General features: G+C 39.5%; 1 protein-coding gene across 1 annotated transcript in view; it reads right to left on the bottom strand.

Annotated features, from left to right (window-relative positions):
* Window positions 1-469: 469 nt before the first annotated feature.
* Window positions 470-27668, bottom strand: part of Arfgef1 (ADP ribosylation factor guanine nucleotide exchange factor 1) — an 87350-nt gene continuing 60151 nt past the window's right edge. Inside the window, exons 23-39 of the mRNA XM_051159102.1 lie at window positions 22394-22484; window positions 19645-19685; window positions 19383-19552; window positions 18546-18697; window positions 18235-18407; window positions 17087-17247; window positions 16141-16271; window positions 15304-15433; window positions 14646-14781; window positions 14424-14562; window positions 13334-13406; window positions 9211-9343; window positions 6105-6244; window positions 4489-4657; window positions 3237-3375; window positions 2161-2278; window positions 470-741 (exon numbers count right to left, since the gene is read on the bottom strand). Of these exons, the coding sequence (XP_051015059.1) occupies window positions 577-741; window positions 2161-2278; window positions 3237-3375; window positions 4489-4657; window positions 6105-6244; window positions 9211-9343; window positions 13334-13406; window positions 14424-14562; window positions 14646-14781; window positions 15304-15433; window positions 16141-16271; window positions 17087-17247; window positions 18235-18407; window positions 18546-18697; window positions 19383-19552; window positions 19645-19685; window positions 22394-22484 (2261 nt within the window). The 3' untranslated portion in view covers window positions 470-576. The remainder of the gene's footprint in view (window positions 742-2160; window positions 2279-3236; window positions 3376-4488; window positions 4658-6104; window positions 6245-9210; window positions 9344-13333; window positions 13407-14423; window positions 14563-14645; window positions 14782-15303; window positions 15434-16140; window positions 16272-17086; window positions 17248-18234; window positions 18408-18545; window positions 18698-19382; window positions 19553-19644; window positions 19686-22393; window positions 22485-27668) is intronic.

Genomic DNA, 27668 nt, shown 5'->3' with positions numbered 1-27668 from the left:
GGAACAATATGTTTTAAGATTTTTATATTACAGACCTGCATCTCTGTACATTTTCACAGATGATGATTACCAGTATCTCAGATAGCCTGAGTGTGCAAAAAATCTTCCGAGTAAGAATACCATAGGTGCTAAATATCTTTAACCATGAGCAATAATTTTTTCCCTTCCCCCCAATTATAAACATTTTATCCTTCAAAATACAGCTCTCCTGAGTTGTACTTCTTGCCGAAGTTCATTCTTTACATCTATACTTCTTTGGGTAAGTTTCATTTCCGTGCCTGCCAAAAAGTGTGTGGGCTCACCCTGCTCAGAGGATGTGGAAGGGCCCTGAAGGCAAGCTGACACTGTTTGAACAGGCTTTCTGCTCAGCATGAGCCCAACGGGTGAGAAGCCATCAGTTTACTAACGGGACTGGATGGAGTGCTCCGACCTTGGGTTATACTGTAAGCCTCTTTACCAGAAATCCTCAGACACTGCAATTCAGAGAAATATTTTCCAGGTAGGAAACCTCTGCTCCAGGGTCCTTTTACAGAGCAGAGGAATGTAAACACCAACAGAAAAAATATTCAGTTCTCATCATTGCTTGTTTATTCCAAGTTCCTGTTCAGGTGGTTGTGATATCTGGAAAACTATCCCAATCCGCAGGAAAAATCTTCTAAGAACAGCACGCAGCTCAGGAATCAGGTCAAATTGCATAATTTCACACAGGAGAGGGTAGTAGAATGATGCATGAGCCTTAAACTGGGGAGGGATAAATGTCTCCATTAGTAAGCACTGCTTGTACTGCAAACCCCAGAAGCTAAGGTGACTTTAGAAGCTAGAACGGCTGGTTTATGCCCTGATCACAGGGACATGGGTCTGCCCAAGTGGTAAGGACATGAATTATACAACTGAAAGCCTAAGAAGAATTAAAAAGAACAAACCTTACTTTTTCCTAATTGTTTTCAAAAACATTTTCCATTCCATATCTGACAAAATTTAATAAATCAACATGCTTTTCCTGCATATTGAGCAAAAGAAGCAAAGTAGAGCTGGGTTTTATAATGCATGACATTGAAATTGCATCCTTTGGTTACTAAATGTATTTTTTAAGTTTCAAGAGAAGATTCTAACTAGCACTGTGTTGACAGCTAATGGCTGGCAACCTGACCACACCTGGAACCAACTAATACTCAAGTAACTGAACACACCCATGAAGCATTTCAAAATACTTGATCATCTGAGCTGGGAAGACCCACCCTAAATCTGGGCTACACCTTCTGGTGGCATCCCATATGCCTTTCTGTTGGACTCTCTGAGCCGCAGCTTGTAACCTACTCTGGTCATCACACACACTCTACCAGCTGCTGCAGCATGTTCTACATTTATAGCTCCAGTCATATACTTGGACTCTTTGTTGCTTTAATTCCTTCATCTCTGAACTCTGGTTTGCTCTCTTCTCTCCTACATGCTCTTCCAGCCTGTACCAGACACAGGGAACAGTATTGCACACTGTGGCCAGAGAACAGACAATGAGGGAAGACAAACCCCGAGCCTCACCTGGCTCAGGGTCAGATGCAGATGCACCTGGACCCAGGGATTGTGACAGACAAGTGACAGCACTGAGTGGCCCTGCCCTGCCCCGCCCCATAGAGTCTCATATACTAGTCTAAAGTTTCATGTATCAGGCCACCTAATTGGGTGTTTAAAATTTAGGGCTCATAGCAACGAATTTCCTCATTCTTTTAAGGTAAACAAAAATGTACAGTTTGGAAAGGACTGTACCTATGCATTTACATATAATTTTAACCTTTATTTCTATTGGCCTGTTCACTACAGGTTCTAGTCACCTGCAGCTACTACCTACACTAAGCAGCTGGGTGCAGCCTGGAGCACAAGCCCGAGAACTAGCCTGTGGGGCGGAGGCAGGGGGCAAGGCACACCACGTGGGCTGGATACCTGTTTTCAACTGGGGGGACTTTAGTAACTCTAGGGGTCATAATGGAGATTTCACTGTTGAGGTGCTTATCTAAGTGTCCAGTGAGAGTCTAATTCTTCCTCTAATTGACTTGCTGATTAAAAAACAAAGCTAAGTGAGAGTTTGCATAGCTTACTTTAGAGGACTATAGCCTAGGCTCTGAGTGACTCAGGGACAGGGATGGACAGAAGCCTCATACTTACCCTGTTATCACTGATCTTTAGAACTTTAGTTAGGAACAATAAAAGCAAGTTAGTCCAGGCTTCCCGGTGACTTTCCGATGTTAGAGTGAGGAAGTAACTCAGAGCTTCACTGCAGACGCTGCAAAAGAGAAGGCTGCCGTTTACACACGGAAACCTCGTGGTCTGCGTTCACGGAGTCCTCTGAAGGCCAGGAGGGTAGTAAGTAGTCACTACTCGTAGGCTCTATTTGTTTACATTAACTGGAGCATCAACACACATTATTCAGATTAGGAAGAAAACAAGACACTAACGGAATCTACTGGAACCATTAGGGAATCCACACTTCCATTTCCTGAGTTGCACTTAGAGCCCCTGTGACAGTAGGCATGAAGCCTGATGTTGAGACCTGGCTTGAAACTGACATTTCCTTTCACTGATTGTGAGGCTCAGATTCTTCTGCGCCTGGTGAGTTTTGTTTATAACACAGAAGATCAGAATAGTGATTTCTAGGAAACGCTGAAGCACTGCTCTCAGAGCAGGAATGAGCCGTGCACCAGCAGTGTTCTTCATAAATAACAGTTTAGTTTGAGTACAAACTGAATTTAGTTATAAAGTAAAACAGAATGAAACAAATTCAACTAATCAAACTCCAGATACTTTAATAATAATAGCAATAATAGTAATAGTAATAGTAATAATGATAATGATAATGCCTGCAGGTAAGGCAACCTATCACAACTGGCACTGAAAGGACTCAAGAACTATCATTTCTGAACATTCTAGAGTTCTTCTTTGTCCTACATGTTAGACATGGTCTGCTGAGCTGCTGTCAGGTAAACACAGAACAGCAATCATCTCAGCCAGGCTCAGCTGCTGCTGCAGTCCCACACATCCAGGAAGCAAGTGCACAGCCAGACCATGCGTCTCCCATAGGTGAGATGCCAAGTATGCAGGGGGAGAGGGGCTGAAAACCCTACAGGCTGACTGTGTAAGACTCATGTATGAAATGGGGCTTCCAGGTTCTAAAGGCTCCGCCACCGTTGGCAGCTGCTACTGTCCCTTTCATACCATACACAGCCACCACCCAAGTGCCTTACTTTAAAAGCCTCTGCTGGACTTCTTCCCAGGCACTGATTCTGCTCTCGTCCATGTACATTCGGAAGAGAATGCGCAGCCCACAGGCCAGGCTGCTCGTCTCCTGCTTTAGAAGATTGGGCTTGGACTTGCCTTTGAAGCCTGAAGAAAAGGGAAGTTTCTGGAGTTAGACTAGGAAGGCACCTTCTAGAAAGGTCAAACAGCCCACTGGGAAGCATATTCCCCCTGTGTTTAGCTGTCGGTACTGGCTGTCTAAAAAAGAGACCCTATAGACCAGTGAGTGGTTCTCAACATGTGGGTCAAGACCCTTTTGGGATTGCATATCAAATATTTATATCACAATTCATTAACTAGAAAAATTACGCTTACGAAATAGCAATGAAATATTTTATGTTGGGGTCAGCACAATATAACCATATTAAAGGGTCATAGCATTAGGAAGATTGAAAACCACTGCTGCAAGACCTTAGATATAAAATAGTTTGGGAAAGCAGAACACTCCTAAAGAATTACACTTGAAGCCCTGCAGGAAAAAAACAGCATGAACACTACTTAAGAATTACATTATAGCCGGGCATGGTGGCGCACGCCTTTAATCCCAACACTTGGGAGGCAGAGGCAGGTGGATCACTGTGAGTTCGAGGCCAGCCTGGTCTACAAAGTGAGTCTAGGACAGTCAAGGTTACACAGAGAAACCCTGTCTTGAAAACCTAAAAAAAAAAAAAAAAAAAAAAAAAAAGAATTACATTATGGAGCCCATAGCAGGATTCCATAATGTCAGGATGGGAGGGAGTGGCTGTGTACAAGCCAGAAACATGACAACGCAGAGGAATGCAGTGCCATCCACAGGAATGTTCTAGTCAGATAGTAGCAACAAGGGGGGAAGGGAAGTGCCGTTCCCTTCTTCTCTAAGTTGGGCACAGGGAAGAGGATAAACAAAGGCCATACTAGATGAAAACATGAAGACAGGGCAGCCAGCATTCTACTGGATGTAGAAATTGATGCCACGTTGACAATAGCCCCCTTTATCTTTCTGGCTATGTTGTAGGGACCCTCTTCTCCTATGAACAGCTACTTTTTTGGGGCGGGAGGTGTTTCACGACAGGATTTTTCTGTGTGTAGGCCTGGCTGTCTTCGAACTCACAGAGAGCCAGCCTGCCTTATTCTCACTAGACCTCAAGTGCTCAGGGGCGCGCGTACACCCGCCCCCCCGCCCCGTGTTCCCAATGACAGTATTAGATCTGGATAGCTTACCTGCTTTCCACAGAGCAGTTCTCTGTTCATTGTTGGAATTAAATGCTTTTGCAAATCTGTGTGACTCTAATAAGCAGTCCAATAGCTTAAAAAGCTGTTGTGACGTTAAAAAGCGGTACATCCCTTGGTCCTGAGTATCAACTCGGACATCCAAGTCTACTGCATCTCTCTTTGGAAAACAAACCATTACAGCACACACTTAACCAGTGTTAGTAAATGTAAAACTCAATGCCCCCCCTACTCTGTCCTTTTTAATATTTACATATATGTCTACACCTGCTTATTTGTATGTGCACTGTGTGCTTGCAGGTACCCTGCCCACACAGGCCCGAGGACAGTAATGGATCCCCTGGAACCAGAGATCTGAACCGCCTGATGGCTCCATCAGGGAATCAAACTGGCTCTTCTGCCAAGAGCAGCAAGTGCTCTTAACCTTTGAGGAATCTCTCCAGCTCCCACCTCTTATCCAAGACTACTTTTATAAGCAAATCTCTATCTTAAAGTAGAAAACATCTGCCTTCTGTTAAGCATTCTGGTACCAGCACCCCTCACACTGTCTCAGACCCTTCCTGGAACCCCCAACAGCAGGCTTTGGCTCTCCAGGCCTGTAGTCACTGGCCACCTCTATAAGCACAAGCCTGTTCTCTTTTCCAGCAGTTTTGTATTTCTGGATAATGATTTTAACGACTCTCCTGCAGGATCCCTGTCCTTTTTCTAGTAACTTAGTGGCAAACTACCTCCTCGATGATTGCATCCAGAGGTGGCAGGACTGAGGGCAGCAGGCTTGAACCCTCCAGCATTTCTCCATGCTTTTTAGTGGCCAGCTCAAGTGCTCACAATACACAACCTGTGTCTAAAGAGCATTCTTCGCAGCCTCACATGGTGTGGGACTTGACTTTTCAACAAACTCCTATCCCCACAAATGCACAGAGCTTTCTGGACCGTGCATCCTTTGCCCATAGACGGCTCCCCTGTGTGGACACCAGTCACTCAGAAATACTGCATAGTATCTATTTCCCCTCTACCCTGGTTTTTAATCTCTGGTGGAAAGTTCTTTATCAATAAGGGTGTTGACAGATCACCAATCTGGGAAACAGAACAAAACAAATTCCTCTTATGACCACTTTGTGATCCTGCAGCTATTACTCTATTTCTTCAGACCTTTTTTTATGGCAAAACTCCTTGAGAGAGTTAACAATATGTACGTGTACAGTCTCCAATTCCTCCCTTCGTATGCCCATTACCATTAGGTTTCTGTCCTCAGTGATAAACTGAGGTCTATGCCATGCTTATCAAGTCCCATGAACCATCAGAGGGCAGTTCTTAGGCGCAATGTCATGTGACCCATCTAGCTGAGTTCATCACATCCTGGCCTTGCTTCTCTTTGGGCCTCATTACTTTCTGTGGCATTCCTACCAACTGCCTTGTCTGCAGTGCATGGGGCCCCAGAGCTCCCTTCCTGACCCTCCCTCTCTGCTAGGGCCTTTCTTACTTAGGACACCATCCAGGCTCAGGGCCCAGAATGGCACCCGTGAAGATGACTTTACAAATGACAACTGTAGCCTATCATCTGAAGCCCAGATGCCTCAGCTACTTCTAGTCTCATACCTCCTTACCTGGGCTGCAGCTAAATTTTCTGCATCCTCCTTCTTGCTTGTGGCTGGGAAGAACACAATGTTGTCGATGGTCTGGATAAGTTCCAGCTGCACAACACATTTAATCAACAGGGCAGCAAACAATTTTTGTTCTGGGAATTCTGTGAGGAAACCCCCCAATGCACATGCAAACAAAACATTATTTTGAATTCTTTATAATTTCTATGACATTATAACGCTAAGGAAACATTACAATGTACAAAGGTCATCTGCATTATCTCACACTGAAGAAGGCATCCTGCCTTTATTCACAGGTACCCCTTGCTAAAGTAACTTCAAATCTATGAAACATGTAGGAAAGAATTTGCTTAAATAAATGGAAACATGTCACATGATTTGAACAGTGTTTATACTTTCAATTCAGTTATTAGTGAAATAAATAGCCTTTAGTGATACCCAAGTCTAATCTTTGAAAACAATTTGAAAACTTGTATAAGAAAATAACAGGGCTGGGCGTGATGGCATATGCCTTTAATCCCAGCACTTGGGAGGCAGAGGCAGGTGGATCTCTGTGAGTTTGAGGTCAGCCTGGTCTATAAAGCAAGTCCAGGATAGGACAGCCAAGGCTACATAGAAAAATCCTGTTTCAAAAAAAGAAGAAAGAAAGAAAGAAAGAAAGAAAGAAAAAAAACAACAGGAACGAGATCAACACCAAACAGAAAGTGGGATGGCCTGGATTCTAATCAAACCAAACCATGCTATATTGTGATTTAGGCATACAGCAGGGTTATCTGGGTACAAATGTGTATTTGTAGCTTAAACTAATGTCTATTTTTAATCGATGCAACAGTGTATATGTTAGAAACACATCATTAAGGATACTACCACTAAACACCAGTTTCAGAAGTGTTCCCATGTTCCTTCCACTCCATAGCTGAGACAAACTTCACTCCTCACTATAGCAGCCTGCCAGGTGCCATCACAGGAGGATGCTCCTTTTCAATGATCACACAGGTAGGCAGATGCAGAAGCTGAGTCACAGTCCCTCAGCTTCTTTCTAATATAGGAGGCAATTACTAAAAAAAAAAAAAATTCCTTTTCTGGTACCAATTTTTTCAAGTTAAATTTACTTACTGAGATATTTGAAAGTAAAAATATCCACATTTTTTTTTCTAGAAATGTTGTTCCATGTAACATTTGGTTCTTAAGGTTGAAGACAAGTTAAAAACAAAACAAATACACTGCTGGTCCCAAGGCTGTCTCTTGTATCACCCCTTATTACAGTCACAGCCACTGCTATGCATTCTCACGACGTCATTTCACTAGCTGACACAGCCCAGGCCATGAGGCAGACAGAGCCTCTTGGCAGCACCTGGACCCAACAGGGGCTTAGCAGCAGGCAGTATTTAAAGAAATAGTTTAATCAGGATATTAAGAGAACTCTGAGTGGTACTCAGATATCCCTAGAAGCAGTTTGGTGGATGAGGGTGCACTGTGACTGTTAGTAGGAATGTAAAAGCTATCATGAACAGCTTAATGGTTCCTTACAAGTTACACAGCTCAGTAATTCTACTTCTAGGTACATTCACAGAAGACCCGAAAACAGGTGTTGAGACAATGCTTGGACAGGAATAGTTCCACTAGCACTATTCATAATCCAAGTGTCATAAACTCAGTGTCTATCAGCCGCTGAGAAGACAAAGTATGACACGTACACATATACATAGCTCAGTAATGAGGAGGAGTAAGTCACTGATTCATACTGTGAAGAATCTCAAAGCCACGTCACCCACATAAAACCCACACAAGGGGGCTGGAGAGATGGTCCTGAATTCAATTCCCAGAAACTGCATGGTGGCTCACAACCATCTACAGTGAGATCTGGTGCCCTCTTCTGGCAGGCAGGCACACACACACGCAGGCAGGATATTGTACAAATAATAAATAAATCTTAAGGAAAAACAAACAAACAAACAAACCCAAAAACCAAAAAAAAAACCCATAGAAGAGCCCAATCATAGACACAGAGAGCAGAATGGTGACTGCCAGGGCTAGAGAAGGGATGGATCAGGAGTGGTTGCTCATTGAATATGGGACTTCCTTTCCATGAAATGTTTTGTAACTAGTCAGAGGGAGTGCTCACACAACTTTCTCAGTGTACTAAATGGAACTCTGTTCACTTGCAAATAATCATTTCTGTGAATATATTCTCAATTAACATTTTTTTCTGACAGGGTTTCTCTGTGTAGCCTTGCCTGCCCTAGACTCACTCTGTAGACCAGGCTGGCCTCGAACTCACAGCCATCCACCTGCCTCTGCTTCCTGAGTGCTGGGATTAAAGGCATGCGCCACCATGCCCAGCTTCAATTAACATTTTTATTACATTCATTTATTTTGTGTTTATTGTGCACGTGTATATATGTGTGTGCTAGCAGGTGGAGGCCAGATGGGAACTTTCAGGAGTCAGTTCTTTCCTTCTACCATAAAGTTTCCATGAATTAAGCTCAGGGCACCAGGCCTGGTGGCAAGTGCCTTCACCACCTGCTGAGCCATTTTGCTGGCTACAGTCTCAAGGTTTACAAAGTGCTTAAAGCCACTTTCTTTTTTAAGGGGGTGTTGACTTTCCTATATGTTATTTGCTTTCAGTAAAGAAAGCTGAACCAATGTCAAAAAGTGAGAGTGTCCCATTTTTGGGCAAAAGTGATGGAAACTGTGAAGATGGTCCACGGAGACATAGGGTGGGCAGCAGTGCAGAAAGCTTGATCCTCTGAGCTTGGGGCTCTGCCTACAGAGGGATAAGTGTCCTTTAATTAGTTCCCAGAAGATAGGAGAAGACAGACAAGCACCTCTACAGATAGGAAATGGGGCTGCACTGCAGAGGGGATAGAGAAGGAAGACCCACATGCTCAACACAAACAGGAGCCAAAGGTACTGTGATCACAACTGAGGCTGCAGATGTTAGTGACGTTCTCAAAAGAGACAATCTGTCAGAGATGTCCACACTGAGGTAGACAGAGTGAAAAGTGATCTCAAAACCAAATATGGCATATGCTTGTTAATAAGAGTAACAAAAATGTCCCTTATATACATAAAGCAGAGTTTATATTTATTTAGAGAAATAACTCACTTGCTGTAGATTTCACTTTACTAACTTCTTCATTCACAGTAGAAACAGAAACTAGTGGTGCTTGCTGTCTGTTATCTGAAGATCTTGGTTGAACAGAATCATGTATGTCTACAGATTTTTGCGATATTGTATCCTAATAAGATAAATTCATTGTTAAGCACATTACAAGGAGAAACATGTTTTCTAATATACTAGTTTTTAAAAATCATAAAATTTAGACATTACCAATGAAAAAAAGACATGCTGCACTTTAAATAGGACAATGGCTGATGTTCATGCAAAACAACTGTTGTAAAATGAGGCCAGCCTAGACTGTAGAGAGAGAAACTTTTCTCAAAAAACCCTAAACCAATGCTGGGCAGTGGTGGCACACATCTTTAATCCCAGCACTTGGGAGGCAGAGGCAGGTGGATTTCTGTGAGTTCAAGGCCAGCCTGGTCTATAGAGTAAGTTCCAGGACAGCCAGGGCAATAAAGAGAAACTCTGTCTCAAAAAACCAAACCAAACCAAACCACCCTTCTGAGCCTCTGTGGGCTCCTGCCTGACAGCAGCCCCCATGTGATGTTGCAGTGCACGAGAAAGAGCTTAGCACTGCCCATACGTGTTCTCCAGCTCTGACACAACCCTAACATGTGCTAAAGTGGAGGAAGGGTTCATGTAGCTGACAGGAGTTTCCTTTGTGGGAGTAGTTAGTAAAATATCTTCTGTTGCTCAAGAAACCAATGACTAGAAAGGTCAGTGTGAGGGTGAGTAAACAGAACTTTGGTGTCATGAAGAGAAGCTGGACACAAAGCCAACAGACCTAGGTGCTGTCTGACCTGAGCTGTGATAGCAGGAAAAACTTAACAGTCCTGAGCAGGGCTCTGTTTTCCTCATGGTCAAGAATGAGAGGTGGGAGGGGTAAAGCTTCTGCATGGGCCACACCGCGAAGGGCAGCTGTCACTCCTCTTTGCTCTACTTGGTGACAGCACTGAGAAAAGGGAAGTCGGCTTCAGGATGAGCACTGTGTACTTCTCCAGTGCATGGCCTCACCCGGGCTGTCGATGGCATGTGTTCCTAGAAACTGTACTAAGCAATTAGATTTTAACTGGCTTCAGTGTCATCTGAAAACACAGTTTATGATCTGTTATTTCCAGTTCTGAATAAAATAGGGGAGATATTCATATAATATATGACACGCGGTCCTCAAACTTTTGAAAGGATTAAGCATGAAAACATTTTCCTAAGATTTACTTTTAATTATGTGTGTGCGTTCACAAATGCAGATCTCCTAGAGCTGGAGTTACAGATGACTGTGAGGCACCACACCATGTGGACGCTGAGAAATAAACTCGGGCCTCTGCAACTGCAGTTCTTGCTCTTAAACACCCAGCAGCTCTCTAGTAGTACCATGCAAGTATTTTTAAACAATGAAACACTCTATGTTATAAAGCCATATTATTACTGCTATGGGTTTTTAGTGATCTAAGTAAATTGTTGTTTAACATATAAGTACCTTTAAGTAAAAACTGTTTTAGTTTAGCAGAATTATTTATTTGACCATGATGACTTAAAAAACATTTTTAAAGTACAAACTAACACATAGGAATACTTACAGGAATACGTAAATGGGGCTATAATAGTGAGGGCTGAAAATTATTTTTATTTTAGAATTTTTTGAGTTCTTTCTCAATTTTTCTGATTAGCCACTGTAAAAAAGAACGAGTCTTTGCCCTTGTAAGGACAGTTCTGCATCACAACGCATCTAGCTTCGTACCCCTTTAACAATGGACTGCATGGTTCAGCAGCATAGCAAAGAGCCCCTCTAAGAGACACTCTCCATGTAGCTGTAGGGATACTGCCTACACATGCTAAGTAGTATTTACACGTAAAAATCTCTTAAGTATATATAAATGTCAATGTAAAGGAAACAAATGGAAGGATGCCTACCAATTAAGAGTCTATTGGAGTTGAAGTAGGAAGGCAGTATAAAAAACGGGTACATTTTAAGCCCTGAATTCTTTCTTGTACACATACTTAAATTACATCTATTTTTATTAGTGACAAGTTATTTTTAAAATATATTTATTCAGTGCACTGCAAGAAATGCTACAGCTAGAAATGACAGTGAGAAATTCCTATGAAGTTGGCAAGGTCTAAGTAGTCAGAGAAGAGAAAGACAAACTGAGACTAGAGATGGTAGGAGTAGAAATGGAGGAGCAGAAATGGCAGAGCAGCAATAGTAGCCGCCAGATAATTAGGTGAGCCAGCACGACGGTGCTGAGACACAGTGCGACTCAGTCTTGGGTTTCCGAGCCTGAGGTCTATGGTGAAGTGCATGATCTGACTTAATCTATACATATGTCTCAATTTACACAGAGAGTAAATGACATCCAGAACAGGACTAGATAGGTCTGATCCAAGATTTCCTTGGGCATAAAACAAAGCCCATATTGCATATGCTACCCTGTGCAGTGGAGGAGAACCCACAGAGAAGAGTAGCCTCACTCCTGGCATGCACAGGATGCCCTACAAGTGGTGGGGGTATCTAATAGAATCCAGCAGATCAATTATGAAGCAATTATGAGTCTCGGTGGGAGATACCACAGTTCTCAAGAAAAAGAATACGACTTTAGTATGTAACCTATGTTTTAATTGTTAACAATTAGTTGAGAAAGTCAAAGACTGTGGAAAGCAAACAGGTCAGTAGGCACTATCTTGCTATTACGGTCTTCTGGGTTTAAAATTCAAGGGCTAGGGACTGGAGATAAGGCCTGGATATCAACAATGTTGAACCTGGGTTTGATTCCCAGATTTCACATAGTGGCTCACAACTATAACTCAAGTTCTAAGGGACCTGACAACTCTGGCCTCTGAGGATTCCTGAACACTTGTGGAGCACAAAAACTCATGTAGGCAAATTCATATAACACATAAACAAACAAACAAACAAACAAACAATCTTTTAAAAAATTTTAAGGGCTAGAAAATCATCATGAATGGTGTGACCTAGTTGTTTTTCTTTCTTGTTCTTTATGGTAAAATGGAAAAAGCAGAATCAGACTAAAACCTACCTATCAATAAAAAAGTTTCAACAAGAATTTTCTGCTTGTGGTGATCTGAGAGTTATCCTTTGGTACCATCAAGGAAATAAAACATGAGAATTATGTAGTGGTTAAAGGATATCACATGAGCAAATTTCTTTAAAAAAGAATTCTGAAAAACGTGGGAAGAGTGTGCAAGGGAGTGAGGAAAAAAAGGAAGGAAGGAGTGACAAAGCAAAAGGAGTGCAACAATCACATGATGAACCCTGGTGCAATGGGTAGCTATGTGTAAGCTTGTTTAAGATACAGTACCCATGTCCCAAATATTTAAGTCAAAAGACTAGTAATAATTAAATTTAATGCTGGACAAGTGTTCCCTATACAATTGTGTATAGGAAACCAATTATGGACTGAAGGAATTCCCTAATTATTTTCTGCATAGTAATATTATATCAAAGTAAAAAAGTTAAAATAAAAAAGATTTAATAATATCTTTATATTGGTGTGGAAAAATCTTTATGTAATCTGGTAGCTGCATTCACAATCCTTAAAATCATTTTACTTTATCATGGTATTAGAAAGTTTAAAATTATTATATGTAAAATTCATCATTGGGAATTTTAATCTCAGAATTTCACACAGGAAACTTACACCATCTTTTAAAGAGTTCGTCTCACTGGTATAGTTTGAATGTTTGTATCCAAACATTCTAGTGTGTCGTGCTTTAGTGTATGTGTGAAACACAGAAACAAATTCATGCTCAAACCTAATCTTCTATAAGCAATGATAAGGAGGGCCTTTGAGAAGTCATTTGACATGAGGGCAGTGCCCCATATATAGGATGGTGCCCCTCTGCCTTCTGCCATGTAAGGATGCGAAGGTGCCACTACAGAAGCAGAATACAGCCTCCATTAGGTACTAAGTGCTCACACTTTGCAGCCAGCACAACTGGGAGAAGCCTACTCTGGTCATTTCTAAACTACCTAGACTGAGGTGTTTTGTCATAGCAACAGGGACAGGTTAGGACCCTGACCCATGAGAGTAAGGCCTAAACTGAAATCTCTTCCACAGTCAACTTTGACTATGCTTTACTCACGTACCAACTGTTTTTCACTCACAGCTGATGGAGATGGGGGCGCAGTCTCTCCAGAAGCAGGACGCCAAGTGAGAAGCCTTTAAGATATCAGAGCAAAAACCAGTTATGGGAAGAAAAGGGTGAAAAAATATTGACTCAATTTTTATCAGTCTAGAATTTTCTGAAAAGCATAAGCTCTGGGATCTGGCAGACAGATGTCAACAGATGGCTCCACTTCAATATCAAGGAGTTGGGAATTTTAATATTTATATGAGTATTCCAATAACATAAACCAGATCTAATTCACGTTATAAAACAAGATGTAAAGTTAAAAATGTGGGCTAGTTGGTAATTTTCATATGGTTTTATATCAGCACTAGGTACACCGAATGTTCCTACAAAGAATCTATCTGCAGACTTAAACACTGCAGACAGTAAATAAAGCTACACATGAATCAGAGCTCACTGCAGGGATGAGTGTCAAGTCTAGTCTGTCCTGTGAAGAGTTCCAGTGCTAATGTGTTCTGGCTTCTTTACTGATTAAAAACTACTCATAACTCACTCTTTACAGAAAGATGACAACTTAGTGTACAGCATACTATTTTCAAAAGACTTTCTTTAGAGTAGTAAGTCTGCTGAAACTGAAATACATGTTAAGGAGGCTTTCCTTCTCTGACTCAAAACTATAACCTAGTGTGATTATGTTCAAATAAAATCTTGTAAAATCAGTAGTCATCACATTATGACCCAGATTTTGGATAATCACACTATTTTGGTTTACACATTACTTACTTCACATAGTTTTTTTTTTATTTTAAATTTTTTTACTTTTATTTTTTATATAACAAGCACATTTATTTGGATAGTGTGATTGTTATGACGCTAACACTGAGTTATAAAAACACCAAAGAAGCAAAGATAGTTCCTAAGTTTTAGAATATCATTAAAGGTATAGAGATGTTATAATCCAGTAGACAGAAGCAAATATTTTCTTTTTTTTTCAACAACCATTCCAAATTTAATACAATTACAACAGGATTCATGAATTTTTAGTTAACTCACTTTAACTCCTAGTCAATATACAAATAGAAATGTAGGTCCATATAAAATCTTACGCATGTGGAATTGTTGTTTTGAAGATATCCAGGGTGCAGTTACATGTTTTATCCCAGATTTCTAGAGTAAACTTTTCACCATTCAGAATAACCACATTTTCAAGGCAGTTTGTACCAGATCTTGCTAACTGCTCATTGTCTAGAAAAGAAAAGAGCAATTCATTTATATATTCCCAGCTTGACACGTTATACTTAGCATTAGCCTAACTGGTACAGACCTACCTTGTTGTACACACCAGTAGAGCTGGGCAAAAATATCATCCAAAAGTACATCACTGAGAACTTCTAAATACTGGGTGAATACATCACATATTGCATAAAGGGCATGGTTGCAAGTTGTTGTCATCCATTCAGCTTTCTGGGGGGAAAGAAAGTCATGAGATGAAGATTATGATATCCATCAACCATTAGACCCTGTTTTAACTCTCCTCTCTTACATTACATGAAAGATAACTGTAAAAGTCTCCATTTAATATTGCTATATAGGACAGAGAGGGAAATGATGCTTTCTAGCCACAGAGCCTGAACTCCATGCTGTAAGTAGTTACAGTAAAACACATTGAAATAAATAAAAATAATTTTACTTTGAATTCAACATCTAATATTAATAAAATTACTGGTGTTCTTAGCTATGAGTATAACAAAATATAGAAGAGAAACTGACAGTTTAACAAAAGCAAAGAAAATAAAAATTAAATCACTAATTCAGTCCTATTTCCAATAGTGTACTTGCTAATGAAATAAAATACTATTATTTCTCATGTATTAAAGAAACATCAAGAAATTTTTTTATGTTCAATGTGCTTAATTTCAAACATTAAGATGTATGAGGCGAAAACCTGAAGACTGCTACAACTTTAGGCTAAAGGTATTCTCTTACCTCTGTCTGCTGTTCTGGCAATTTCATGTTGTCAAAGATTCTGAAAACAATTCTAAATAAGTCCTGCCACCAATGTTTTTCATAAGTGTGGCCATATGTTTTCATTATTTCAAACATTACTGTTAAGCCCCTAAAATAACAGAACACAATTAGGAAAGCTGCAATACAAAGAAGCAAAACTTCCTAAGAAAGGTTTAAAGGTTTAAAAAACTACGAAAAAGAGAGTTAAGACTGGTTGTTAATATATATTGAATATAGAGTAATTTAAGTTGTAAAATATCAAGGTCCTTTAGGATATATAATTCAGAAAGTGAAAAAGCGCTGGCCATCAGTTTACTATTTCCCACTCATAGCACTCTAGCCATTACACCCTGAAATGGAATCTGTGGTGCTCTGGCTAGGCCCCCACAGGCGCATGTGTACTTGAATGCCTAGTCACTACAGAGTGGCACTACTTGATAGGGGTTAGGAGGCAGCACCTTGTTGGAGAAGGCTATATCATTGGAGGCTAATTTGTTGTTGTTTGTTTGTTTGTTTTCTGAGACATGGTTCTCTGTTTGGCTTTGTCTGTCCTGGACTCACTTTGTAGACCAGGCTGGCCTCGAACTCACAGAGATCTGCCTGGCTCTCCCTTTCCTGGGATTAAAGGCATGCGCCCCGCCTAGCTGCCAAGCTTGTGCGCGCGTGCGCGCTCTCTCTCTCTCCTCTCTCTCTCTCTGATTCTTAATATATTTGGTAAAAACAAACAAACAAACCATTTTGTGGTATCCATAAGAAAAGCTAATTAGAACAAAAGTAAATCCTTCAAAACTTAAATTTTCAAATACGGATTGTTACCTGGTTCTTACATCTAATTTGCATCTATTGATGATACATGATAACTCAAAGAGAATCGGGAACCATCCTCTCACCCACACCCTGTCTTCAGGCGCCACATTCATGTCGTCACTTGTGTACTCCTTGAAAGCCTTCAAGAGGAAAGGTGGAATCAGTATGGCAAAGCTAAGTACTGACATGGCCAAGTTAATATTCTCAGGAAAAACACTAAGTGCTTTGCCAATCAAAAGTGGGAAAAACTACATAACAATTTACAAAAAGATGAAGAGCCTTTTTGTAAGAGCGTTAGACTACACTCTTTAAAAGTTAGTGTTTCAGGGCTAGAGATGGTTCAGTAATTAAGAAGACATCCTGTTCTTGTAGGGAACGGGGTTTGGTTCCCAGGACCCTGTGAGGTGCTCTACGCCTGTTAACTCCAGCTCCTGGGAGTCAGATGCTTCAGGTCTTCACAGAGACCACATGCACACATACCCCTTTCCCACATGTACACATAATAGGATTGGATATTCAAATTCAAACTAGCAGTCAGACTGACAATCCAGCCTCCTATTCAGTGCCAATTAACTTTAGTGGTACAAAACACAGGCAGATAGGTGGCAAGGAAGGATCTTTAGAAACAGGCCAGGCTTCAAAGCCTCTTTCTCCTTTAGTTTCTTTGCAACTATGGGTACATTTTAACTTCTCTATCCTGTTTCCTTATCTGTATAAAGCTGTAACACTACCTGCTCCATTTTGTGTTATGAAAATTAAACTAATAAACACACATAGAACACCCGATACCTACAGTAATGGCTAGTATAGACCCTGGCCATCTTAACTCAGAATTGAGTTCAAACTAACTTTGGGCTCAAAATAAATGCTTCCTTTACCCTAAGTTCCCAAACAAATAAAGATTTAAGACTGTATTTAGTATTTAGCAAAATTTCATTTACTAAATGATGTATACCTGAGGTCGATCAGACACATATTTTGCACAATGCCGAATAAGTCGAATTGCTTCCATACTTGTGTCTGGGAAGGCTGCATTACATGCAAATTCAGATAAACACTTCACTGCATCCTGGAAGGAATCAATGGTGGCTGGAAAGTGTTTCTCAAATACAAGAGCTACAACAGAGAAAAAGAAATAGAAATAGCAACACATTTTCAATAATTTTAATTGTATCCAAAATATATTAACTTCTAATGTAGTACATACTTCTTACAAGACTTTGACACCTAACAAAAATGAGTCCAAGTCTGTCTTTATGACTAAGCCTGTCCTGAGTAGTGAGGCAAGTGAAATGTGTGTATTTTGTTTACACTATGAAAACACCATATAATAAAGTAATGGGTACCAGTTATGCAGAATTAACTATTCTCTGGTTACTATTTTTAATAATGCCTAAGAGGACAGCTGTATACAGTGAATACTCAACAAATGTTAAGACCACCACGACTATTACTACTACTACCACTGCTACTGTGAACAAAAATCTCTTGGAAGGAGTTTCTGTGTCCGCAGAGACTGATGGATAGACCTGAATATCAGTACTGTAGAAAGATTGAAGTTTTGTAGGTTCAGAAGCTAATTACTTTACTGTGGACTAGTTTTAGCTTCTGGAACAACCATTCCTTGTCCCACTATATATCTGAACTAGTAATTGTAATAATAACCTCTTATAAGCTACTAACTTAGCAGAAGCCAAGAGTCAAGAAGTCATCAACAGTATCTTGGGACTAAAAAATACGCGCCCCCAATATCAATGTATCTGCGTCTCTGATGTGCCACCAACGTACTGTAAAGTTCCTTTGGTTTATGACTTTCTTTTTTCTGTAAAACTCTGTGAAACTGCTTACATATTGGAACATGGAATTTGGGGTAACCAAATCTGTGCTCCTTGGTCATTCAAAATGGCCCCAGAATAAACTGTCTCTTATTCCCTTTGGTTTTTGTGCTGACACCACTATTACAACTACTATGATTTTTCACTCTGGTTTTAGAATCAAAATTTATAAACTTAAAGCCACATTACAATCTTACTGCACCTGAATTATCAACTAAATATATTCAGCTTATCTCTCTGCACTTGCATGCAGTTAAGGGATACTTACTGACAATGTGCCCTGTTGTCTGAAACGCAAGCTCTACTATGCTTTCATCTTGGTCTGAGGCAGCTAGATGGAACACTGAGAAAATGTTCTTCCATCCTGAACGAATATTTGCAGCCTGAGAATTAACCATCTGTGCTATACACCGAACAACCATATCTCGAATTGTCGGGGACCTAGAACAGTAATATAGTTGCTTAAGTAGGCATCACATAAAATTCAAACCATTTCTTTTTCTATTTTCTAATTTTCTCCCTGGCATAGAACAATATATAAGACATTACTGATATTATTCAACTCAAGAAACACATTACCTGTTTCGTTTCATTATATGTTCAAAAGGCCGTAAGAAGTCTTTTTGGAATCTGAAGTTTGCAAGCTCCCCTTTCTCTAAAAACTTCATTGAGAGCTGCCTCAGGGAGTCCACTGCAAATATGGCTACATCTTCATTAGGATTACAACCAACCTATAAGGGCAACAAGACCAAGATGCTACTGTTACAGGTAGAAGTATAATTTTTTGTTTTTCCTTAGGAAAAAAGTACAAAATAAGCAGCGCAGGAAGACAAATCCTCGGCTCTTCACAAAGGCATATGTATGCAAAACCTTGAACAGTAATTTAAAGAAACTGCCAAAAGTTTCAGCAATCATTTCTAAAAAGAATTCAACTCAAACAAATTTTGTGTTTCCATAAAAAAATGTATATGAATGTGTATATGTGCTGTCTCTCTGTGTGTATATTTATACATTTGTGTGGGTGTGCAAGGAGGTAGGGCAGAGGAGGGCATTGGATTCCCCCAAACCTAGAGTTGTAACTTTAGGTGGTTGCGAGCCCTAGATGTGAACACTGAGAATGGGACTTGGGTCCTCTGTGAGAGCCATCTCTCCAGTCCTTCTTGTTTCTTTTTGAGGTAGGATCATGCTATGCATGTAGACCAAGCTGGCCTTGAACTCACAGATGCTCTGCCTCAGCTTACCCCAAGCACTAGTAATAAAAGTTTGTAGCATGGTTCATGAAAGCTTTTCTAAATTTAATTATAAAACTGTAACAATTGCTTAGAAGGAAAAAAAAAAAAAAAACTCAATAGACTTTGATTAGGAAAATTAAAAAAAAATTGCAAATGTAAACAAATACTATAATTATTCAAATACCTTATTAAAATGATCCCCAATAACTTCCCAAATCCGAGACCACTGCAGTCGTATTCTTCCCATGTTATAGTATGATATTTCTACTATTTTTTGTAGACTAAACATTCTTGGATGTGTAGTGGAAAGCAATTCGTCCATAGACACAGCACAGAGCCAACGAACAAAATCAACTATAAAGTAAACACATTTATATTTCAATCTTAACTTTAATGCTTTTTAGACAAAAAGACAGCTTAAGAGTAAAATAAGTACTCATACTCACCAATAGCATTTCCATCTAGCCTTGTGGATCCTGTGAATATTCTGGGAGAAAAAAATAACATAATTAAAAACTTTACAAAGTCTTACTTCTGTTATGCCAACTCAAAAGTCATGGCCTGGAGTATTGACAGTTCTTAGGTGTTTTAGAGGGCCAAATGAATATTTAGTCCCAATATAGCTTATTAACAAGAGTTGTCTGAATTGTTTCCTCTTCCCATTTACATTGTGTACTCTTGAGTATACACTGTAACCTCATTTACAGATTTGCAAATATGAGGCAAGCATCTTACGGTGTTCTAAAGGTTAAGAATATATTAATCTATAAAAGCAATGATTGGTTTTCTAGGAAGAGAAGGGCTTTTCAAGTTTTGCTGATAACCTATTAGCTTTAAAAAAATACACACACACGTCTATATAATTAATTTTTTATAAGTAATGTTCATTTGATTAAAGAATTAAATTTAGAACTTAATGACAAAAAACAAACAAACAAACCCCAAAACGCACTCACTTTAACCAAGATTTGGCTGAACTAGTTTCCTGAGGGTATTCAAGTGTTTAAGAATATGCTACATGGCTCAGCTTTGTGCAGTCCTCTTTCCTGAGTGCTCCTCTGTGCTGACGTCATGAGACTTTAGTACACACATATAGAATTTGTTCTTTTTACCAGGCTCTGGATTTTAAGCAGGAGTATGAGGAGACTAAATCCCCACAGGTCATATGATATTCCTCAACTTAAAATGCCACAACTAGATGTACATGATAAAGAGGAAGCCTTAAAGGGACAGCTCAAATATTAATCTTAAAAATACTGTAATAAGAGCAGTTACCAATCACAAGGTAATACTATCCTTGTATCATATATATATATAATGTATACTTATTCAATTTACCAATAAATTTATTAATATCACATATATATTTACAATCAGAATATGGACATTATAATCCAAAGTTTGTAAACAGAGATGCTCATGCAAAGATAGGTACTCTTCACAGTCACTGCACTAGGAAATGCAGAGCCAAGGTTAAGCTGTAACAGACTGACTCCAAAGTCTCTTGACATACTTCTGTACACAGCATAGCATTTACATGAATTAAACTTGCAGCAGACGTTTTCAATATATTCTAGTTTCTTCACTAACACAATCTGAATGTCTCATATACAACTGATTTTAAGCTTCAGTGTAACAATAAGAAACAAAAGCAGGCTACGAACTGTAAAATCTCAGCTCCTGCTGAGGAATGGCTTAAGATTTTATGTACTGTTCAGTGGGGTAAAGTGAATTAAGTAATTTTAAAAGGTTGGTTAAAAAACAATTATGGGAGAAAACCACCTTCTAGCCTGGTGGTTGGACTGAGGCCAGAATATAAAATACAGGAAAACTACAAAGCTCTCATCTCAACTGAAGTAAAAATTACTACACTATACAAATATGATCGGCTGATTTCTCTCTAACTGGAAGTATTCTCATGTAAAGCAAAGCCATAAGCAAAACAAACCAGAGTGAAACAATTAAGTAATTTAAAAGAACAGGAGAGAAGACACCAAAGAAATAAGGATTTAACTGAAGAGGAAAAAAAAAAAAAAAAAAAAAAAAGAAAAGAAAAAAGCAAGTGGGAGACTGTAGAGCAGTAAAATGGAGACTCTGCAGGCCAAGGGAAAGGGTGCAACATACTGTGATGGCGGCAGAGTGGAGAGCAAGGGCGAGGACAGAGCTACCACAGCAACCACGGCCTGCGAGACCCACTCAGGCTGATGGTGGACGACGGGGACATGCCACCTGGTAAGGGCATTCAAATTCCTACTCACCATGGTAGCCTTTCAAGGGCCACTCTTTCTAGCCATGTTCCACTAAGGCTAAGCCATGTCAGGAGCACAGCAACCTATGGATGCACTGATTCAAGTCTTTTGTGACATTTAAATAGATCCTCCTTATAAGGACAACAAAGATGACTTTCTAGAAGACAGGGACATCATTAGAATGGAAGATAGCCTGGGAGCAAAAGATCACAGCTACTACTACCCGGCTCTGGAGCTATCCAGAGAAGAAGGGCCCTGGACAGATATTAGGCTGATTCTACTCCCCAAATTTCTCTATGAATGAAAGAATAAAGCAGACACTGTAATCCTCAATACAAAACTAGCCAGCTGTGAGAATGCATCTCCCCCTGCCTTCACTTTCATCTGATGTTAAGTAAATAATGAATTATCCTAAGTCTCTAGACTAGTAAGCAAAGCCTGGTACATTCTTGAAAGCTTCACACATAAGTAGATTTTAAGTTGAATGCCAGTGTTAATTTCAATTTTGGGAACATTTACCTAGAAATGCATAGAATACAAGTATTATGAAGACCTTTCCAAAGATGCATATGAGAATTTCTAGCAAAATCCATTCATTCACTTTATCCATAATGCTATTTTATACCATGTACCCAGAAAGCTAAATTAAACTTCAGGTTCAGGGGTTGAAAAGAAGGATTAATTCTCTATAAGAGAGATCTGTAGTTTTTAAGATCAAGAATAGTATTTCTTTAATATTTTCAGTACTAATTGTAATATATTTTATACAATTAAAGTCTTTCCTGTATTTTACATTTGTGAAACCAAAATTAAAGGTACTTCATCATCTAAATCATAGTACATCAAAAAGTCTTGTATTATTTTGACATTTTCAAAAATTTTAAACAAGGAACAAAATAGGGCTGAACTAGTACTCAAGTGAAAAGGGAGAAAGTGAACACCTTACCTATCTACAGCAACCACGACACTCTGAGAGCTGGTTTCTCCAATAGACTCCTGAATACTTGCTATTTGCTTCCAGTCCACATTTCCTCCAACTGCCACACACAAGAACACGTACCATGGAGGTTAGAAAAAAATTCAAGGAAAGAATGCACTTAGGAGTTCTAAACCACATTTCCAAAGTCATTTATTTTCCTAATAAGGAAATGATGCATTGGGCGACACCAATAAGTTACATATCAAGAACACACACTCTGTAGATAAATTGCATAATAAACAAGACATAGCTATAAAACATTTTGAAAAGATCACACAAACTAAGAGCACTATGAATTTAGATCACCAAATTAGTGGTAGTGGACAAAATTCTCCTTAATCTTCAAGAAATGCATCAGTTCTATTGCTTATTTCTTTGGATGATTCTGGTTGGTCCATTAGAATTTCTGTCATTCAATCTCCAACCTCTTATTTACAAGGGTTACTTGAAAATTCTTTGTATATTATAACATTCTCTTATTTATAAGAATCATTTCCTTTTGCTTCCAAAACTGTTCCATGTTAGACAGTAAAACAATATTCCTAGTTTTAAAAAATGTATTTTAAAATATTCTTTGGACTATGTGCTGGCTAGTTTTATGTCAGCTTGAGACAGCTAGAGTCATTTGAGAAGAGGGAATCAACTAAGAAATGCCCAGACCAGACTGGCCTGTGGTGTGTTTTCTTGATTGATGATTGATGGGAAAGCCAAGCTCACTGTGGTGGGTGCCACCCCTGGGTTGGCGTCCTGGGTACTATAAGCGAGCAGGCTGAACAATCTATGGGGATGAAGCCTTTAAGCAGATGTCCCCCATGGCTTCTGTATCACGATGTTCAGGCCTTCAGGTTCCTTGAATTTTTGCCCTGACTTCCATGAAAGTGTAGTATGAAATAAAACCTTTCCTCCTCAAGCTATTTTTGGTCATGGTATTTTATAATAGCAATAGAATGCCTAACTAAGACAGAAAGTGTTATCAAAAGTGGAGTGTTCTTTAACAGATTTGACCATACTGTTTGGGAGAAGACTGTGGAAGGAACTTGGCTGGAAAAGCCATTGAGTGTTCAAAGCTTGAGCAAGCTGCCTTGGGAACTAAGGATGAAACCCGTACAGATGATAGGGTCCTGGTTTGTCAAGTTTCACAGGGAAGTTTGAGAGTCTCCTTCAAACTATCCTGGGCTGTTTGTGTGATACTTTTTGTTTTGTTTTTTGATACTGGGTTTCTCTGTGTGGCCTTGGCTGTCCTGGAACTAACTCTGTAGACCAGGCTGGCCTCCCCAGAGTGCTAGGATTACAAGCGTGCGACACTGCATGTGGCTTTGTGTGGGACTTTGTATTAAGAATCTGTGTGGTCTGGAGCTGAAGATGGGGACAACTGATACCAGACAGCTGAAAAATTAGTGATGATTAGGAAAAACCCAGCACCATTAAGGTATAATCTTCTAGAAAGTGTTTCCTCAGGGTCAGTACACAGAGCTGTTGTGTTCTAGAGTGAGCTAAAGCTGGATCTTTTTGCTGGCAGTTGAACTTGGTATAATGTAAGAGTCTCCCAGGAGGCACCAGCTGTAAAGGCATGAAGGGATCATGAAGAGCAGCTGAGCTTGGCACTAAGCCGTCAGGGAGACCGATGATGATGGTGCAGTCTCAGCTGAAGCAGAAGCCCCAGCATTGAAGGTGTTATGTAGAAAGGCTGAGGCTTTGTGGCAGAGTTAGAGACCTGAAAAAAGCCCAGGAGTGCATTGCAGATCCCTTGCAGTGGAAACCCTAGCATTTTTGGAGATGCCAGTACCATGGAATAGCTGCCAAAGACAGCAGCAGCTGTGCAGTAGCCAGCCTGAGTCTACGACAAGGTGCACGTGCTGTGAATTGCAGAGACTGCCCAAGCCCTTTGGAACCCAGATGATCTTGAGTGAATCCCAGGCATTGGACCCTGAGTTATTCATACTGTTGGAGTTGAGTTTTGTTTGACTTGGTCATGACTGTGCCCTGGTTCTTCCTTCTTGGAATAAGAAGGTATGTAGCTTATTTTTTATTTTATATTAAAATCTTTAGATCTGTTTTTCACGTTATCTACACATCTCCATTCCTACATAGTTTAGGCTCTCACAGTCTGTCTTGGATTGCTTAAAGTTTCCAGACTTTTTTCCCTCTACAATATCCTCTTCAATTTATTCCCTCACAAGACCAAAACTTTTTAAAACTGTCACCTTTCTTTTATTTACTACATTAAGGTAGAAAATTTTCAGCCTGACATTTGTGTACTCCTCCTTAACACTTTAGTCAGTATGTGCCTTACTCATGCTGTGTCAATCACCATACCCAATGTGAGTGAGTGTACAATGAAAGATTTTACTCGATTGTTCTCATTTACCTTACTTAGGGATGTACTACTTACAGCAGTATTACTCATACAGTCTAAAAATCTAGAAGTTAAGAATCAAGTCATATACATTTTTCATATGTTCCTACCCTAATCAATATTAAACTCGAAGTGAGTACTTAACAAATACTTGTTGATCCTTTTGACCAAAAATACTAAATTCTCTTCTGAATGATAAACACAGCAGATGTCATTTAAGCCACTGAGTTCAAATTATATTCTAGGAACTCAACAGTATACAAAGACATAACTTCCCTCAGTTAATTTACCAGCAGAGAAAGACAGACAGACAGACAGACGGACGGACGGACGGACGGACACACACACACAATTTTAATACAATGTAATGGCTACTCCATAGTTCAAATTGTTTGTTAACTAAAATACTGGTTGATAAAGAGAATAGTGGTGTTGGCTCATGGTAACTCTTTATATGTTTTATATATGGCAAAATATTAACCAATGTTATACTGAAGGCTAACTACATGAAAAAAGCTGAAGGACAAGCGATCAGAAATATGGACGCATGTGAGCCTATGTCATATCTTAACCTACTCTGTGTGGTCATAATGACAAACTGAGAAGGAGGAACAGAGAAGGAAGAGAAGAACAGTAGATGGAGTTGTAATGACACTAGAGAATATAAAGTGATCAGCTGTGACATCTGTCACCAATCATCAGAGTTAGCTATTGGGCTGGTATCTCTGGCTCATTGGGTGTTCCCTTTCTTCCTCAGAGTTCCAAGTATACCTCTACCAAAAGCATGTGCTCAGATCAAGAGGACGATTTCCTCCACAGAGAAACAAACAAGCGCAAATGAAGTCTACAGGTATTCAGGTTGTGACATCGTTTTTGTTTTGTTGGTGGGGATCAAACCCAGGGCCTTATAAATGTCAGGCAAGCCCTCTACCAGGTGAACTACATCTTTAGAATGACTCACACTTAATGTACTACTTTTTCTTGAGAAGAGTCTCACTGTGTAGCACACAGTGGTTTCCCAAGTGACAGGATAACAGGGATGTACCAGCACTCCTGGCAATGTAGTAATTTAGAAAACGGAGTAAGTTGTCCTGTTAAAAAGACTGACATGCTCCACATTTCTCCACAAAAACCCAGGAAAGAACTAGGTAACATACTGAAGTAGGAAGAGATATGGGAGATAAACTCAGTCTGTCTCTATAACATAAGAAGTCAAGAATGAAAGCATGAGTAGATGAGAAGAGTAACTGAGGTGGTGGGGAAACAGAGCCAAGACCATTTAACATATACAGCAACTAGGAACTGAATGAAGAAAACATAATTTAAGTTGTGCATCAACTAAAATATATAATCTAAAGAGGTTTTAACTTTTTATATTTAATATAACTTGTAACTGTTAATAAAAAATGTATAAAATGCCTAGGAACTCAAAGAACCTATTTCACAAACATGTAACACCTTTCACAGAGTTGTATGATAGTATAGTAGCTACAGACAAACAATTCCTATTTTACCAAATTACTCATCCTTAGGTTAAGATAGGTATAGGTGCTGCATGTACTGTCAGAAGACGTGTAGCCAAAGTCACTGAATTTTCAAGTATTAAGGCCTATAACTCAAATTTCAAAATTATACACTCTGAATCTTTTTTTTTTTTTTTTTTTTTTGGATACAGTTTTATTATGCTGCCTAGCCTGCTTAGACCTGTCATCTTTCTGTCCTGGTCTCCAAAATGCAGGGATTATGGTGTGCATCTGCAGAGGGAGCTAAAAGTTTATTATGTTTGGGGTGGGTTGTTTGTTGTTTCTGCAGTGCTGGAGATAAGAACCCAACTGAGATCATGAGACTTGGCAGCAAGCAAGGCTAAATCATCTTGCCATCCTTCCTTTGGCTTGATGTTCTTATTAATTTTAAAATTTCTATTTATAATACAGAAAGCTACAGACTTCTTCATGTACAATTTGTCGTCAACATGTGGGTTTCATACCTATCAAAAATAGTTGAGGGACTCTCTGTGTCAGGATTAAAGGGAGGAAAGGAAAAGAGAAATGATGTAATTATGTTGTAATAAAAAAATGAAGTCAGGTGGTGCTGGCGCATGTCTTTAATCTCAGCACTCAGGAGGCAAAGGCAGGTGAGCTTCTGAGTTTGAGGCCAACGTGGTCCATAGAGCAGGTTCCAAAATAGCCAGGACTACACAGAAACCCTGTCTAGAGAACCTGGGTTCATTTCCCAGCACAAACATGGTAGCTCACAACTGTCTGTACCTCCAGTTCCAGGGGATCTGACACCCTAATACAAACACATGCAGGCAAAAAAACCAATGTACATAAAATAAAAATGAGAAAAATATTCGGGAGAAAGTTGTACTACATTTATTCAAACGTTTTTTATTTCTATTCATGTCTTGGGGTACAACATGTCGTACAATTATTCGCACAGAATTTACTTTCTGTTTGGTATTATAAGTCATCTAGAGATTATTTAAAATGTATAGCAGGGTTTGTATTGGATATACAGATATTCTATACTCCTTATGTGAGGAACTTGAGTAGCCAGGATTTAAGTATCTCCAGGGGCCTTGAAATCAAACTCCATAGACATCAACGCAGGACTACCAGAATGGAGTCTAGGAATGGAGTGGTGAGGAAAATTCTGAGTGCTTGTGAGAATGGTTTAAATAAGCAAGACCAGAGTCTTGTGACCTGGTTCTTCAAAACATGAACTTCTCCTCCTCCGAGGTGTAGTGGACCCGAGTGAGTTTGCTTCAGATTAATCATTATTGCTTGCTGTTGTTATCCAATTAAATTGTTAAATTATCCTTTATATGCATTTATGGAAAAAAAAACTGCTTTTGCCACATATGGCTTGTCCTTTTCATTGTAT

This window comes from Acomys russatus, chromosome 2 (assembly GCF_903995435.1).
Source record: "Acomys russatus chromosome 2, mAcoRus1.1, whole genome shotgun sequence".
NCBI lineage: Eukaryota > Metazoa > Chordata > Mammalia > Rodentia > Muridae > Acomys > Acomys russatus.
Note: the sequence above shows the minus strand (reverse complement) of the source record. Positions and strands in the feature narration are given on the sequence as shown.